The 18,509-nt window shown below is 43.9% G+C and overlaps 1 protein-coding gene across 6 annotated transcripts in view; it reads left to right on the forward strand.

The window, feature by feature from the left end:
• The window catches only part of shank2b (SH3 and multiple ankyrin repeat domains 2b), a 305,670-nt gene that overhangs the window by 276,519 nt on the left and 10,642 nt on the right, over positions 1 to 18,509 (forward strand). For 3 of the 6 annotated variants that reach the window (XM_040016691.1, XM_040016695.1, XM_040016696.1), the window contains 5 exons: positions 4,799 to 4,822; positions 5,652 to 5,690; positions 6,349 to 6,461; positions 7,008 to 7,113; positions 8,913 to 11,415. In XM_040016691.1, the coding sequence (XP_039872625.1) occupies positions 4,799 to 4,822; positions 5,652 to 5,690; positions 6,349 to 6,461; positions 7,008 to 7,113; positions 8,913 to 11,415 (2,785 nt within the window). The remainder of the gene's footprint in view (positions 1 to 4,798; positions 4,823 to 5,651; positions 5,691 to 6,348; positions 6,462 to 7,007; positions 7,114 to 8,912; positions 11,416 to 18,509) is intronic. The other 3 variants (XM_040016693.1, XM_040016694.1, XM_040016692.1) reach the window with 2 other exon arrangements.

Raw genomic sequence — 18,509 nt, forward strand, 5'->3', positions numbered from 1 at the left:
TTAGTTTGCCTTAAAGAAGAAAATAGAAGAAAAACGCTTTTCCTCCCTCATCTCCTCTCCTCCTTTGCATGAAGTGCTCGTGCTTCTGGATGCCCACACTCATCCACACTCATGACTTGTTGCTTCTGCTGCAAAGAGCAAACGAGTAAAAAGAGCATTAGTGTGACTGTATCGTCTGCGTCTTTCTGTTTGTCCGTGTGTACGATGTAGTGCTGGGCGATATGACGATATATATTGTGTGGACAATAGAAAAGTGTCTATTGTGCCTTTCTATCGTTTCTAACCTAATTTTTATAAATTATTACATAAAATATATCATTAACCCTTTAAAGCCGGTCGGAGCAGCACGCTGCGTTTTGCATAAATCCCTGTAAAACCGGAACCGCGTAAGCTAGCGCAATAATTTTTTTTGCATATGAAACCGGAGGAGTTGTACTTACATCTTAAGCCATCAGCTTGTCCTCGGTCACGGTTTCCTTCCACATATGGCTTTGCAAAAATTGCATAAAAAGCACTTGCAGCAACAAAAACATAATATTCCAGAAACACGCTTTGCCGATCCGATCAGTTGTTCATAACACTTCCTACGTTGGAATAGACGTCAGCGCGAACTATCACATGTCCGCCATTAACTGGCCAGAACCGGAAGTGACGTCATTTTCACAGAAAATGTATTTTATTTACCTTTAGGGCCTTATAAGCCTATGCTGGAGTTTTTTTTAAAGTCATGTTTGACTTTATGCTTTTCTGTATCGCTTATAACTCAAATTACGCTGTTGGAAATAGTTTATTTTGATGCACATGCTGTTTTTTTTGCAAATTTGCATTATAATATTTATTTTCATTTTTCCTGCAGTATATAAAAATTAGTGTATCTCAAAAATAAAATAAGACACTCAAAATAAATTTCCTGTGGTTGGAAACTATTTTGTGCAACTTTTTTGTATTTGCAGTTTTGAGGGATAAACCTCTTAAATTTCTCTAACTAGAAATATATGTAAAGAAAACCCCAAAAACAATTTTCAATTTTTTTTTGCACTTTTTTGCAATTTATGTAGTTACTATGGACTTAATGCATACGTATTATTAAAATTTGGGCTATAATGGTTGTATTGATGTATAGCAACTTGAAATGCTCCCACAAATGGCACTACAGCATGTAAAAATATAAAGATAAGTTCTGGCAGACTTGGTTCTATGGTAGGTCTTAAAGGGTTAAATAGCCTGTGGCAAATATATTAGTGTTGTCTTCTCACTATACATACTCTTAACTTTATGCAAGAGAAAATAAAGTATAAAAAATTATATTTTTCACAAAGAAACTCCGTCTTGTGGTTTTGCGACATGGTGCTGCTTTACGTGCACCCGGATTTGCGACATACTTTACAGTAACTCAAAACGATGGACGAGCGACAGGTTGCAGTTTCATGCCCGGACATGCAACAGGCAGACACAGCTACACAAGCAGCCCAAGAAGAAGCACTTTTACCGAAAAGAGGGGGTACGTCTGTGATTTGGTTACATTTTGAGTTCAACAGCACCAACACAGAGCAGAAGACGCCCATTTGCAAGCTATGCTATAAAATTATTCCTGCACTCAATGGCAACACAACAAATCTCTTCTATCACCTACAGAAGGTCCACGAAAAAGAATACTTAAGAATCCAGAAAATCCGAGCTAAACCAAGTTGTGGAACGACGGGAGCAAGTTGGGAAAAGAAAAACTATACCAGCTGAAGTTACAGCAGTCTTTCGCACAAGGCACGCCGTATGAGAAAACGTCCCAGCGCCATAAACAAATCACAGGAGCCGTCTCGCGTTACATTTATAAAGGCGTGGCCCCTGTTTATGTAGCTGAGAAGGACAGCTTTCGTGACCTCGTCAAAGTCCTTGATCCGAGGTATGTTATGCCCAGTCGTAAGCACTTCAGTAAAGTCGAGTTGCCTCGCTTATATGACGCATGCCGGGCCAAAGTAGAGAAGGATGTTTGCAGTGTCGTGCATTATGCCTTGACGACTGACATATGGATGAGCAGAGATACGCAGCCCTACATGAGCGTAACCATCCATGTCATTAACAAAGACCTCTGCGCTCGCTGTTTACAGACTGCGTACTTTCCAGATGACCACAGGTCAGGTGGTATATCGTGATATATATCGTTATCGTGATATAAAATAATTCATATCGTGATAAATATTATTTCTATATCGCCCAGCAGTAGTACGATGTACATTTTAGAGGTGTTTTGTGTTGTCCTGACGCCTCATGACAAACAGCAGAGTTAGAGTTTCTGAGATGATGCGTTCAAAGGAGACACAGGCCTGAAAGGAGGGCAGCCATGAAATGTGAAAGGAGCATTAGAAGAGGACAAACAATCAATTTATGAGTACCCACACGCATAAATGTCCTACCTTTCCCAGGTGAAGAAAGGTTTTTGGATGTTTGATTTTTACCTGATGTTAAAGTTGTAACCCTTCTTATTATAGTCTGAGGTGATGACACCTGTCGTTACCGTGATGACACAAATCATTGTTGAGCTGATCCTTTGGTAGACAAACAACAAACAGCAGCAGGTGGATCTCTTTCCACTGTAGCCAAAGGTTTTTAAACAGAATTTAGGAAGTAATAACTTGTGACTGATGTCACGCTGAACTTGGTTTGCTTGCAGAGGACGTGGATACATGCAGTTTGTTGCATGTGGTTTTTTAAAGCTTGCTGTGGTTGCTGCTAGCTGCTCGATTCAAACTGATCTGCTGGCAAACCCAAACTTACTTTGACTTGTTAGGCAGACACATGTTAAAGGAGACCTGTTAGAACTTTTAACCTTTTTTTTAATCTTTGGACTAAAGCAGCATCGCACATGGTCCAAAATAATTGTTATTTGTCTTACACTTGGTCTATGTGCAGCTCATCAGACAGATGTCATTGCAAAATGTGCAGTAGACACACATGTCCACTGTGTCTCTAAGCTGCAGTAACAGCACGGGGGGATATTTTATTTGTGTTTAAACAGGCATAACTAACACATTTACATATAAATTTGTGCTGTCAGCGTTAATCTAGTTAAAAAGACGTTAACGGCATAACTGCATTAACGCAGCAAATCTCCGTTAGCAAGTTACCGTGGATCGCCCCTCGCGTGGGGCTGGACGTGGGGCTGGACCGCGCTGACGCCATGCAGCCCCACGCACAGGGCGATCTACGGTAACTCGTTAACAGAGATTTGCCTCGTTAATGCAGTTATGGCGTTAACGTCTTTTTAACTAGATTAACGCTGACAGCACTAATGTAAATACACATTAGCTGCCTAGCTTCATCGTTTCAGCCAATTACGAACCTTAGAATCTTCTTCATACATTTTTTACTCACTGCTGACTTCTTGACTTCAAATGTATAATGCATTTGCATGTGTGCATGCATGAGTGTCCATTTCACATTTTGGAGAGGCACAGTGTGAAATGGACACTGTGGAATACACGTTTTGCTGTGATGCTGGGTTGCATCAGTTTATTTATTCTTAATGAAGTCGTTTTTTCGCTCCCACCTCCCACTCACCAAACACTCTTCTGATTGGCTACCACATGCAAATAAAAAAACTATATATACATATATATAGTTGACTGCATTTAAACTGAATATGATCACACCATCATGTCATCATATCCAGGAAGTTGTTTCCATAATTTCCTAATAATAATTTCAGTTTCTCTTGGCCAGATGATAGGACAGTTTTCTTCTTTATCTCAGACTGTTTTAAACAAGCTTGGGCCCACATCCTGAAAAAGCATGCTATCCCAATGCTATCCCTCCCATGTTTACCTTAAAAACCTGAGCCAAATTCTAGATTAAGATTTAGGAGCTGATTAGGGTTTGTTTTTTAAGCGGAGAGAACACACTGGCTGCTTTAAAGTAATCTGGAATGCAGCCTGATGAAGGAGAATTATTTATGACAGAGAGAAGCTGGGGGAGATGACAGGCAAAACCTCTTTCATGAAGTTAGGAGGAACAATGTCAGTTGGCCATGTGACTATATCACTATATCTTTTGTGGGAATTAGCTTAAATTTGGAGCACAGAACTGGGTCAGACATTTGGAAAAGGAACTGTGACCTGATACAGCGGTCCCCAACCTTTTTGCGCCACAGACCGGTTTAAATGTCAGATAATATCTTTAAGGTGTCGCGGATAAATACGACAAAATAAAAGGACACGAGCAAGACAAAAACTGTGGTGTTTTGAAAATATAATAATAAACGTGAATTCACTGTGTAATTGTGTAACTTTATTAGCAGCGTCCTCCTGAAATGCGCCAACAACACTGAGAGTAACATCCTCCTCTCTGCCCCTTTATGCTCTCTGGTCGCTATGGTAACACGTAAATATTTCTTTCAAAATAAGACACACGACTACAACACGAGAAAAGACCCAGGGAAACCCAGTTAACGATAAAAACCCTGAAAACCATCAATTTCACACCCGAGCCTCAGCTCTCGCAGCCCGGCACCAAACGGACTCACGGTACCAGTCCGAGGCCCGGGGGCTGGGGACCGCTGCCAGAAAAGACATTCAGAAGATATTAGAGAAAGACGACTGAGTAGCATTTAGTTAATAGTACTGAACAGGATCCTTGAATTGTGCTTATTATTGTTAATCAAACGACCAAAATAGGAAGTTCTCACATCTTTCATGAGCCGCCCTCATCACAGGGCTTTGGGACGAGGGCAGCTTTTCATGTCTCCGGGGAAAAGCGTTGAGTCTGTGTATATGCTCTGAAGACTCTTTTTTTGTCATCCTTTAAGCCACTCTAAGGAAAAAGAAAGGTGGTAAGTTACAGCGGGCATGCTTTCAGTCTGATCTAGTATCTCCAGTGATTGATTTCTGTCCCGTATTTCCCACACAGTCCACCCCACTGTGATTAACTAACACTGTTGTATTTAGTGATTCCTTTTCTGACTCGCTCCATTTCGACCGAATTAAACCAAATGGAGCTACGCCCATAGTGCATTTGCATGATTTACAAAGTGTTTTGATTGCAGCTGTTTCTGTCTTCTAAATGTTGTTAGTGCATGGTTAAATGTCGTAGTAATCACAGGCTATAGATTCTTCTTGCTGAGCATTCCCAGAGTTTGCTTTTGATTAAAGGGGCATGTCACCTCACAGTGCTTCTTTGCAGGCAGACCCACAAACCTAATTTGCAACACTATCAGCAGTAAGCATACACTGTTTACTTTCTAGAATCTTTTTACGCTTTAAACACAAAAATATACATAGTGGCAGAGCCTTAATGAGGAATTACAAATGAGTGTGAGTCAGTGTTTTTTCACTATACCTGACCTTTAAAGTTTCATGTTTCTCTTCTTCATGTGTGCATTTTTCTGTAAGCTACTTGTGTGTGTTAGTGTGTGTGTTCGTGTGAGGAGGAGGAGGTTTATTCTAGGAAATGTTTCACTCACACATAGGTTTCCAGGGCAACCGTGTTGCATGTTGTTTGATAGGTTGTAGCTGCGATCCAACTGGGAGACAGATCAGAGAGAGAGTGAAAAGGAATGTGCGTCTTTCTGCTATTTCTGTGTGTTTGTGTGGTTTTTACCTCTAACCGTAGTTAAGGTCATTGATGCTCCTTTCCTCCCCTTTCCTCTCCTCTGTGTATAGATGCGCAGAAGAAGAGGATTGTTTTCCAAGTCACTCTAAGTAATCACTCCCCTGATGCATGGAAGCTTTGTACATCCTAGACAGTTGTAGGCAGGTGACACAGTAAGAGGAGAGATCAGGGCTAGCATGTAGCTTCTCTGAGCAAAACCCTTTAGCAGGACTCTATTTGATGGCATCATCACACACCAGAGGGAAGTTCAGGTTTGCCAAATTTGCCATTGATAGCTTTCTCGTGTTGCAGGCAGAGTAAAAAAATAAGATAAAAAAAACAATAAAAACACAGAGAAAGGTAATGGCAAGCTTGGCAGGCTTTCACACCCATTGCTCATTTTACATTTAACGAGGGAACGACCCTGAGAGCTGGATGATGCTGCTGAGTCGGCTGTTTGGAAAGAGCTTGCACGGCTTCCAAGGCTGGACATGCCAGGCGCATTTCATCAAAGTTGCCCTCTCTCCCCTTCCCCTTGCTCCTCCTCCCTCATACCCCCACACCCACAAAAAAAAAGAGTTTCAACTGTTTTTGGTTTCAGTTTCATTCACAATTCGGTGTGGAAACACAAGGAAGGGTCACTGTAAATGACTGAATGAGTAGCTTGCATTTGACCCATCAGATCTGAAACTAAGGCTTTGCAAGTTCACTCTTGCCCCTTGTCACGTTTTTCAGTGCTGACATATTATGACTTGTTTTGCTTTGCAGACAAAGTAGAAGAGATGACCCATGCCCAGAAGACATCACCTGTTGACATGAAGATAGCCACAATTAAACCACGCCCATCCAGTCGCTGCTTGGTTACGCCAACTGATATGAATGTAAGCATAAGCGAACTCACTTTATGGTGATCATTGTTTCAGATCGCTGTTACTGTAAATTAGATTGTTCAGTATCAGGTTGTGTGGCTGTACCCTGTGCTGCTTCCCCAGACTGGATGCCATGATGGAAAACTGTTTGTCCTTTTAGAGCTCCTGTAGTGGAAAGCTTCAGGGCTAATGCTGATGTTTAGCAGCCGATTTAAGGTTAGGGTTAAGTTTACGTGTAAGAAAATATTATAAAAGTAGAGCTGATCTTAAAGTGCATGTAAGAGAATTCATTTGAAAGATAACATCTTCCCGTTTCTGAAAGTTTGCTTTATTTAAAACACCTGAAACCAATAGCTAGTGTCAAAACAGAAAAATTGTCCTCCTATTTGCAAGTATCAGTCAACACAGCCAGTGGCAGGTGATGCCTGGACCTGGCCGATATGTTATGTATCCTAATGTGTGAATTCCTGTAAGCAAATGCTGTTATTGTTATTTAGAGATCTAATGAAACAATTATATATTCCTAGTTATATTAATAATTTACAATTGACTTTTCAGTCCTTGTATCATGACCGCCAAGGAGTAGCTGTGGTGCCACCCACTGTGCCAGGAGCCTTCCTGGGGATACCTGAGAAGGGCACTATGAAAAAGCAAAAGTCCATAGGTATGATGTATATACAGTAAAAAATTATGTGTAGGTGTGTGTGTGAGTGTCCAGTAACCTGTGCTTTTAGCTTGTCATAATATTTTATTAATGCTCTGAGGACTTGCTCTTTGTGGTCTAGCAATATTAAAGCTAATTATAGATAAATTAGAGTGAGCCAGTCAGCAAAGTGTGCTTTCAGGCGATAATATTGGAGGTCATTAAGCATGTGCTCAAACCTCATTCTCACTCCCGAACTAGAGGGATGTCATACATGCTAATGTTGGTTTCAGGTTTTTTGACTTGCAGTGCCATCAGAATTACCACGAAATTATCTTCTTTATCTTCTTTTTGCACAGTAATCCATTCAGGGCTCTATCTACAAACTGCATAGCCATACTCTTCTCTACACTCTCTGAAAATTAAGGACCTTATTGTCCCTTTAACCCTTTCATGCATGAATTATGACAACCTCAAACAGGATTTTTTATTTGAACTTCATTTTTTTAAACATGTACTTTTCCACTAAGGTGGACACTGATGTGCATGGAGCAGCACATCAGTGTCCAATGTAGTGGTTTATGTGCAAGTATACCATCAATACTGTAACAATTACAAGAAAACATGGACAAACTAATTTAAAAATTATTATTTTTTATTATAATTTAAATTTTTTAAAAAATTTTTTTACAATTTTATAAATTATAAAAATTAGGGCTGTCAGCATTAACGCAGCGTTAAAGCATTCATCGCGATTAAGGCGATTAAAAATTTTAATGTGCTCGACCCATCTGGAGCGCAGAATGAACAAGCTCTGGACAAACTGCCCCAAATGCGTTGGCAGAGACATTTCAGGGATTTTGACTCCGTCTGCGCTCCAGACGGGTTAATTATTAATCGCGTTAGTCGTGATGACGGCGCGTTAACGCTGACAGCACTAAAAAAAAAGTCGATATATTCGTCCAATCGCCCAACCCTAGTGACCACTATGCGTGAAAGGGTTAACGGTATAGAGACTTGTCACGAGGCTGCATCCTCAAGGGTACTCAATGGTACTACTCGGTGGGTGCTTTGTGGTTTGTACCTACAGAGTAGACTCTTAAAACTCTGGTGCAAATTTTATATCTTAATGTAAAAGTTAAAACTGGATACTGGACTAGACATAGATTTTACCCACATAGACCTTTATTTCTGGTATTATATGTTAGCAAAAACAGGAAATTGATGTGAATTTTTGAGCTAATTTGAGCCATCAGCTCCTCTGGGTGGCTGAGGCTCAGCAGGTAGGGCGGGTCTTCTACTAATTGGAAGGTCAGTGGTTCACTTCCTGGGTCCTCCAGTCTGCGTGTACTCATGCAAGCTATTGAATGCTGGTTTGCACCCAATGCGTTCATCAGAGTGTGAGTGTTTTGCGACCGTTAGACAGCGGGCTAAGGTATAGAAAAAGGTGCTTGTGTGCTTGGTGAATGAGTCTTGTACTGAAAACGTGCTTTGAGTGTTCAGCGTGGAAAAGGCCTGGATAAGTAGCAGGCCATTTGCCCTTATTTCTGTAATAACAGCTACATAACTTCTGTCCTGATTTCCAGATTGAACATTTCAATTGGTGAGAATATTCCTACTTACTGTCGAAACAGCAGTTACATTTCACATCTATCTGGCCTCTCACAAATTTCAGGAACCTTTCCTGCATATATAAATAAATCCAGAGAGAGCTAAAGAAGGCATTTCTTTTGGAACTAGGAGGCCAAGCAGGAAGTGAAACAAAGGGATGTCTCCCCTAGGTCCTGAGATAATTATTCCTTCTGCTCCATTTCTTCAAGGTACATCGGAGGATGAGAAACAGGGATTCCTCACACCTCCCCTACTCAAGTTCTCACGCAGTCTCTCTATGCCTGACACCTCAGAGGACATCCCTCCTCCCCCAGCCATTTCACCCCCTTCACCACCTGCCTACAACTCAGCTGCTGGACCTACACCCAAGAGCTATGGCACAACACGACCAAGCTTTACTCAAAACTCGCCCAATGCAGTGACGACCATAAGCCGGACCACCGACGTCGGTACGTTGAGGCGTGGCTATTTCCGTCAGAGCTCTGAGCACTTTGAGAGCACACGAACTCGGGGGCGTACGCCAGTGCCTGAGAACCCGTATTCAGAGGTGGGCAATAAGACGCTGTATGTGCCAGCAAAACCAGCCCGAAGGAAGGGTATGTTAGTAAAGCAGTCTAACGTGGAAGACAGCCCAGAGAAGACGTGTCACATGCCAACAAGTCCATCAGGCCCAGTTTCCATGCCTACTACGCCTGTAGAAAGAACATGCTCCTCTATCCCTATTCCCACCATCATTGTAAAGGAGCCATCCACTAGCAGCAGTGGCAAGAGCAGCCAGGGTAGCAGCATGGAAATTGAGCCTACAACCCCTGAACACCCGCCTCTCACACCTGCTGTCGGTGGAAGTGGAGGTTTACGCCCTGAAGACCCCCTTTCACTAAGCAACCCCTTTGCAGCAGCTATTGCTGGAGCAGTACGGGACCGCGAAAAGAGGCTCGAGGCAAAAAAGAACTCGATTGCCTTCCAGTCAATAGATATTGGGGATGATGACTTGAGTGGTCCCACGCCAACCCCTCGCCTTCGCCAGTCCAAGTCCATCGATGAAGGCATGTTCAGCAGCGACGAGCGTCTTCAGAGGATATTAGCCCCTCCTTTGGCAAAGCAGCTCGGTCGCCCTGTTGGTGGCGGTAGTGGAAATATGACAGATTTCAACACTCCTGAGCCCACAGTTGTTCGGGAGCCACTAAACACCAGAACAGGGCAGTGTCCCAACCTGGACAGTCCTGTTAGCCTCCCAGCCACTCCTCCTAAGAGCCACTACAGGGCCAATGGAACCTACCTCCATCCTGTCACTGGCAAGCCGTTGGACCCTAATTCTCCACTAGCTCTGGCCCTTGCAGCTCGTGACCGGGCCATGAAAGAGCAACAAAACCATCCTCAGAATCAGTCTCAAAATAATCCTCAGGTTCAACAAACCCCCAAGCATGAAGCCCAGTCCCTGCCAGTTCAGCAAAGTCACAAACCTGACCTCAACCAGCCTCTATTTATTGACACCAAACTCCGCTCTGGAATCGAGACGAGTTTTGCTGCAATCTCCACGGCAACAATGGGACGGCCTGGCCGAGGTGGCCTTCAAAGACAAATGACAGAGCAGAAGTACGAGTCTGATGGAGCACGGGAAGAGCGGCAGCATCAGGCACTTGAAGAGAGGAAAAGCGCACCAGCAGATGTGGCAGACACATCACAGCCCAAGTCAGCTGGATTACTGATGGTTCACACCAGCACAGACGTAAGCAACAAGGTGAACAACCAAGAGGCCGAGGGGCAGGACAGCAACCGACCGTCTGAGCTGAAAGATCCAAACCAGCCTGATCCTCTTACTTCTTCAACACTGTCCACTCCACAGCCACCCACATTAAGGAGGAGGAGCATTCCTTTAGGCGAATCCATGGACGAACCTGTAAAACTGCCCTTTCGCATCCCTCCTCCCCCTCTGGCCTCAGTTGACATTGATGAAGAATTTGAGTTCTCAGAACCCCTCCCCCCACCTCTGGAGTTTGCAAACAGTATTGACATTCCTGATGACCAGGCTAGTGCCATTGCAGAGATGATTCAGCAACAGAGACGGAATGGGGGGCCTTCTCTACCCCCATACCACCCTCATGCCCCACCACCTGTCACTGATCAACACAGAAGGTTGGCAAACAATATGCCCCCCTCGTATGCCCCTCCACCTGACCCAGAATCAGGGGTAGGTGACTCAGGCATTGAAGAGGTGGACAGCCGCAGTAGTGGGGATCCTCAGCACATGGAGACCACCAGCACAGTGTCTAGCATCTCCACCCTGTCATCAGAAGGAGGCTTCTGTGACAGTGCTTTGGAGAGCCTCTATGCCACTGCAGACGGTCACGCCTTCCTGGTGGATCGGCCCCCTGTGCCACCAAAGCCCAAGAGCAAGTCCGTCATTAATAGAACGTCACTTTATCACGATGCTCTCATTGAAGAGCCACCAGAGTCTTATGGGTCACCGCCTCAGGCCCCTCTCCCTCCTCCCTCGTCCTCTGAACCTCCTAGGACTCCTACTCAAAGGACCTCCAAGCTGTGGGGTGATCAGCCCCCTGAGCTACGCAGCCCCCCATCCACACCAGACTCCAAGAACACAGTTATCACTGAGCTGAGCACCATTCTACAGCATATGAATCGCGACAGGCCAACCAAGCCAGGAGAAAGCCTTGACTCCCCAACAGGCACCAGAGGGGGCTTCGGAACAAGGTATGTGAAGTCATTCCTTACTTTAGTTTTTCCTTTCTTCTGTTGTTTAGATTTTGTTCATGTGTCATTTGTTTATTTTGCACCTTTTTCATGTTAGTGCTTAGTTACGTAAGAACTTTATTCACTGTAGAGTCTGAGCAAACTCATTTTCTGTCTAATATAGCTTCTAGAAAGCTGTAAAATTTCATGCATATTGGCTTATAAGCTGATCCACTAATTATTGATCACCATTGATTATAACCAGGCATCCATGAATGCTTAGGCTAAATCTGAAAATAGTCCGAAGTAGTCCAAGACAATTTGGAAGAACATGAAGTTGCTTTATTAAGATGCAGAATTTGATAAGTAAGCTATTAGGATGCCCCCCCCCCCCCCCCGAGAGTCTAGACGTTGCTCATGATGAAGATGGAGGATTGGATGATGACCACAGTACACACAGGGCACACAGAATAAACCCTGATTGGCTTGTAGAAGGCGAGCAGGAGTATAATTGGAGTAGAATGATGATGTCAGTGTTGAGTTTGACAGTGAGTAGAGAGTAAGTGGTGAAAAGAATATGTGAAAAGTAGTGCTGTCAGCGTTAGTCTCGTTAAAATGATCTTAACGCAATAACCGCATTAATGCGACAAATCTCCGTCAGCGAGTTAGCGCGGATTGCCCCGTGCGTGGGGCTGCACGGCGTCAACACGATAGCGCAGTTAGCTCGTTAACATGTGCTGTCCAGCCCCACGCACCGGGCGATCTGCGCTAACTCGCTAACGGACATTTGCTGCGTTAATGCGGTTATGGCGCTAACGTCATTTTAACGCTGGCAGCACTAGTGATTAGTGAAAATTTGAACTCATTTTTCTGTTTTTGTTGTGACAAATTTGGTTTTGTGTAGTCCGGTGACACAGACATCCAGCTGTTACCTGTGTTTTCATTGTTGATTATAGCTGTTGTGTTTGTCAGAAGAACCCAAAAGGATTATGGGATTGGGAGGAACATCAGCTTGTTCTGTGAACTGTGTGTGGCTGCAGGGTTTTGCTACATGTGTTGTTTGAAATGGTAGTATGCCTGTTCTGGTTTACACTCTGTTCATCCGTGCATGATGTATGGATGCATCACATTCCAGAATAAAGCTTTGTATGTTTCCGGCTCTGTTTAGCTACTGCCAGCACCTGCTGACGTCAGTCAGCCATGTTGAACATTTCTTGTGATAATATTTGGTCACCGTGAGATTTCACTTTATTGTGGTAGCAGTGGGAATTTTCTGAAGATTTAATGGAAGAGTTACTGTGGGATTCCTCACTGGGAATGTAAAGAGACTGGTTCTTATTTAGTGCTTTTCTACTCGCCTTTTTCACACAAGCAGTTATTTCTATGGTTAAGTGCTTTTGAGCTGACATTCACACTGATGGATGCATCCGAGAGCAACGTAGGCTTAGTATCGTGCCCAAAGATATTGAGCATTTAGACTGGAGCAGCCAAGGGATTGAACCACCAACCTTCCCATTAGTAGATGACGCCTCTACTACCTGATTTATTTCACTATTTAGCTTAATCCTCCTCTGTAACATTTCTTCTGTTTGCTGGCATATTTTACAGTAAATGTCCATGTGAGAAACACAGAGCACCGTGCACGTAGCTCGTTTGTTGAACAGCCACAAAGGCATTAGTTGGCAAATAAATAAAAAATTAGTTTTGTGAGTGGTGCCGCTGCCTAAACATTTGACCACAGCTGTACCTGTTGATGGTTAAAGAATGATCAGTTAGCAAAGCAAGAGTGACGCGTTGTGCTCGACACAAGCTGGAACAACATTTTGATGGAAACTGCGCCTGAATCAGCCAACCTCATGTTTTTTCATTTTTCATTTTTTTTAACCCACATCTCACTCCTGTGAGAGGGAATAAAAAGCACGATAAATAATTCACTGCTTGCATGCATTTTGTATGAACAATCCCATCACTCATCAGAGACTTGTAGAGAGTGCCACGAAGGTTTTTGTTCCTCTGGGCACTTGTGCTTTCTGATTTAATAAACACTATTAGCTCCACGCAGTGGTGTCCATTTGGGGTAATTGCAGCAGGATGCCCAGCAGCAGGTCCAGTAGGTCCAGCTCTGTGTTCCTCCCTTCATGCTTCATTCCACACGCTGTCGCGTTATCCTCATCGTCATCCTCTGCAGCTTAAAGTCGTGTTTGTTGACCTTTAACTTCTGTATTCATTCCAGCTCACGCCTTTCCAGCTTCATCTCCATTTTTTTCCAGTCTCCCGTTGTTCCTTCACCTCTCCTTTCTTCATGCCCCTCTGTGTCTCCCACTCTCACAGGTAGGTTCCCTCATCATCCGACATTCCATCAAAGGCCTGTTTTCACTTATGTGATCGTATGTATTTCTGCCATGTGACATGGTATAGAAAATGGTATGCTGTTTAAAATGTAGAGTATTTAGTTGCAGAAAGGGTTGGTCTACATGGAGCTTGTTAGTGACAAACAGAGGAACTAAGTACAGTTGTCATTTGAACAATAGAAACAGTAAGGTACTAGAGATCAAAGTTAAGAAAAGGTAAGACACATTTTTTTTTCGTACTTTCGTACTAAAAGTATTGGTCTACAAATGTAGAAATGTCCTGTGTTAAAAACCACTTGCACAGGTGAAAAGCCACTCAATGCAGAATGATGAAACAGCATGTAAGGGGCTGAATGTCCCAAATGAATCTTGCATTCCTTAAGTGTCTCTAAAATGTAAAAGCAAACCTCGTTTATTCCTATAAAATCACATCAGTGGCTACACACGGGTCCACTAAAGCCTTCATCAGCAAAAACACCGATACTTACAGAACAGTATTTAGAGATGATATCTGTGGATGAGACAGGATGAGTTTTATCTTCCCTACAAGATAAAAACCTAAATGTGTTCAGATCAGTTCCTTTACTGGATCTAAGAGCCAGATGTTTCCTCGGTTAGAGGTGACTGCAGCGCTCTCGCCAAAGTCAGTGAGTTATTTGTAACTGCTTTTCAATTGTCGCACCGATGCATTTGTTTCTCGTGTCAGCTTAAACCCCGCTCTGTTGTATACACCAGGGTCTCTGATTAGCTGCCTGCATTGCCTGCGTTACTTAGTGTGGTGGAGAAGGCTGCCAAGCGCCGCAGCAGAATATACGGTTGTAGGCAGCTAGAGAGCGCCTCGTCATCTGAAGAAGCCCGAGGAGGGTGAAGGTGCTCCTGTTTCTGTGACCGTCAAACAGATGGCAACAGAAATGCACAGAACATGGCCTAGATTCACACATGCTCTCCCTCTGTCACTGCATCCTTTGCTCTCTCGCTCATTCTTGTGCACACTCTACAGCTCTCTCCCTCTCTCGGTTTTCTGTCTTCTCTGGTATGTTGGAATCAGCCAAAGAAGCGGTGATAACATCAGATTTTCTTCTCTGGATATTTGTAGTTCTCTCTCTCCTGGTCTCCCAGATTAAATGTGCGTTGGTTGTGCCTGTGGACGAAACGGTTGCCTAGTAACCGCCTGATGAGAGCAGCCTTGAGGCCTGCAGTGATGTCAGTTTGAGTCGGGGGAGGGGTGCAGATTTATATGCGAGCGTGTGCGTGCATGTGTGTAAGAGAGAGATGGAGCAAGAGATGGCAGGCCTAACCCTCGGCAGAGTTCAGCATCATCTCACGCAGGTCACGTGCTGCGCTGCTTTTGTAGGCCATCCTTACGTAACCCGTGTCAGTCTGTGTGTGAGAGCGCGTATTAAAGGCTTCTATAAAAGGCTTCTGTGCATGGCAGTGAGCGCGACCCTGTATGCACGAGCCGGTGTGTGCTAGAAAGACGAAGGGAGTCATGCGATGCGTGGGCGTGGTGAAGGTGAGGTCTCCCACCACCGATATCAATAGCACTGCATCATCTTGTACCAAAGTCACTCAGCTGATGGGAAGCAAGCACTGTCCCTGTGCTCAGCAGAGGCCACGTGTTCATGGTGCTTATGTGTGGGGGAGAAATGCAGAGTGTAAGATTTGTATTTGGCTGGATTGAGTGATCGTTGGGCAAAGAGGTCACAGACATTCAGGTTACATTAACTTACATTAGTTAATATAACCTGAACGTCTGCATTTCTATAGTGCTTCTCTGGGCCCAGCCACATTACTTTGTTCACAAATATTCATACAGAAATTTATTCAATCCACACAGGACTTCATCTACTTTGCATTCACATCTACAGCCAGTTACGATCCACCAAACAACCTAACACTGATGTCTTTGGACTGTAAGTGCCTGGTGTAATGTTTCAGCCACATGTGCCTACAGCAGGGGGGGCAACTCCAGGTCTTGAGTGCCGGTTAGATGTGTCCTTGATCCAACACAGCTGATTCAAATGGCTAAATGACCTCCAGAGGCCTGGTAATGACCTAATCATTTGATTCAGGTGTGATGACCCAGGGTGAGATCTAAAACCTGCAGGACACCAGCCCTCGAGGCCTGGAGTTGGACACCCCTGGCTTACAGGCTCAGGGTGAGGTTTCTTCAATGCACAATTTCTCTGTGTCATGTTTAGGGAGTGATCGCTGTTCTACCTCTTATCCAACAATAGAGTAAATACCTTAGCTTCCATATGGTTGTCAGTTACTTGGCTGGACTTGGCTTAACAATGCCTCTGTATGGAATTTAGACCTATTTAGTGCCCCCAAATTCTACCCACGATGGAGCTATTGGGACTTGTGACAGGAAGTGTGATGTCCGGCTTTCTCAGAATATAAAATTCATAACTTAATCTGGACTATATAAATCGTGGATGGCTCCCGAGGTTATGCAATCCACAGTACTTTGCTACACAGCAGAGCGCTGTGCTCGGCTTTTCATGTGCTACTCTTTGTAGCTGCAAGAAATGGAATTAAGGTCAGCGAAGCTAAAGAAGACCCTGCGCTAATCAGCCTTAATAGCCAATTACATGCTTTTCACATCAGTTTAACACCTGCAACAAAAAGTCTTTCACAGATGATAGAAGAGCAATTAGAGAAACACTGGAAAGGCTTCGAATGAAGTATTTTTAACCTTTCAGTGGAGTAAAACCTGTTTCTAAAACATGTGGTGTTCTCCCATGTTCTTCTTTTGTCTTTCATGTGTGCAGTTTTCTCTGTGGTCAACATGGTGTCCTCTGTTTCCATCTCATCCATCCAACATGCGCTGTGATAAAGTGAAAGTTTTATTTACTAAGAAGCAGGGAAGCAGCACTTTAACTTTGGCCTAGTTCCATTTTGGCAGAAGGACCCCCTTAGTCTACTTCACTTCCCCTCGGGCCTTTCCATATGCTACAAGTAGGAAAGAACAATATCTAGGCTACACATAGCACAGAGAAATTGATGGGAAAAGTCCGTCTGACAGGGCAGAGGTCAGATTTGGACTGCTTTCTGCCTCCTGGCGCAGTTTCTCAGTGCAGTCAGTCAGTGTGCGCACAAACTGTGTGTTGACAATTCAATCAATCTATTAGCAGAGGACTCAACTGGAAACTGAATCCTCAGGGGAAGCTGAATTAAGGTATGATGGTTCTGCATGGATTGATGTGTGTTTGTGTGCTGTGGTGGTGAGGTGTGGGGGTGGGGGGGTGTCTCACTGCTCCACAGTCCAGCATGGCCGTCACAACCCTCCATCTGGAGCCTCAGGTAATGTGTGATGGTGATGCTTCTTACTCATTCAGATTTACACAGCACACACTTGTGTGTGTTTGTTTTTGGTTGTTGTGATGTCGGGTTACTTAATAACTGGCTCGGTTGAACGGTGACATAAGGATTTTCTTCAGAATATACATTCCCACTGCACCACATCTTGCGTGTGATTCTCAGCTCCTTGTAATCAGCGCAGCTCTGCTCGCTGCAGCTTCACGGCTACACTGGCCTCACCTCAGCTGTCAGCCTCTCCAACAGCAAAGATCATTCCTGATGTAATTCCACCTCCACCTTGAACTCATCAGTCACTTCTGTCACCATTATCTCACTGTCCTCATGTCCTGCAAGACCTTCACGTACTTCTATGACTTCCTCTTGGAGTGCCACAGCTCCTCTCTTGACACCCTATCGTATGCTTTCTCTAGATCCACATAGTTCTCTGTCAACACTCTCAAAGCAAACATTACATCTGCAGTGCTTATTTTCAGCTGGAAGCCGCACTACTGCTCACTGGCCCTCACCTTCTTCTCAGCCTAGCTTCAACCATTCCAGAAAGTTCATTCTGTTCATCTGGACGCGGCGTTTTCAGTGAGAGGAATCTTTAATTACTCCTCCACACGACTTCTTCGGTCTCAGCTGACAGCAGGTTTCTTCAACAGTACATTTGCATAATGACCAAAACTTACACCAATAACCAAAGAGTGCGCCATGAGCTCAGTTTCATCAGTTTTAATAGGCAAATTGTCATGGCCACTGATTACTGGTCATGGCAGTTTGCATATTAACAATACCATTCCCACTTCAGGAGCATCAGCCAGCTGTTGCTTCAGGTAGCTAAATTTTCTTCCAGTTTATTGTGGATGAAAATCAAGTCTTAGAATCTACCACAATTCACTGATTGCATCAACTAAATGGATAACCTCATCAGGTTTACTATGTAGGAAGTAAAAGATGTCAGAGTAGTAGGGTGTCGTGTGAAAGGCCCAGTCACAAGGAGGCATACGTCGGTATATTCCTAGTGGCAGACCCAAGCGAGGCCAAATGCTGAGGGTTTCTTCAGGACAGGCATCCAGCACGAAGTCTTGGCCAAATCAAAGATGTGGATCAATGACTGCCTTCAGTAACCAGGGTGGCAGTGATGCTGTTTTTAAATTGTTTTTTTCTTTGTTTGTTTTTCTCTTCAGTACAGGAACAATAAAATTGCTTTTCTTCATTCAAATTAGCACAACAGGGGAAAAAGTGGCAACAATGAACACACACCAATTCAAAGCAGGCTGAGAGAATCAGCCGATCCATCGCCTACTTTTTGTGCAAAAATGAGGGCTTTTGTTGCACGTCTAAGACACTGGTACACAGCTGTGTGACAGTCTTACATCGTTTTTCCCACAGCATTATTCAGGCTCTGCACAGACGCGAAGCAGAAAGTTGAGCAGAAAGGGTCGCATTAACTCAGCA

The sequence above is a fragment of the Simochromis diagramma genome, unplaced genomic scaffold, assembly GCF_900408965.1.
Source record: "Simochromis diagramma unplaced genomic scaffold, fSimDia1.1 OVJJ01000692.1, whole genome shotgun sequence".
In the NCBI taxonomy this organism is placed as follows: Eukaryota; Metazoa; Chordata; class Actinopteri; order Cichliformes; family Cichlidae; genus Simochromis; species Simochromis diagramma.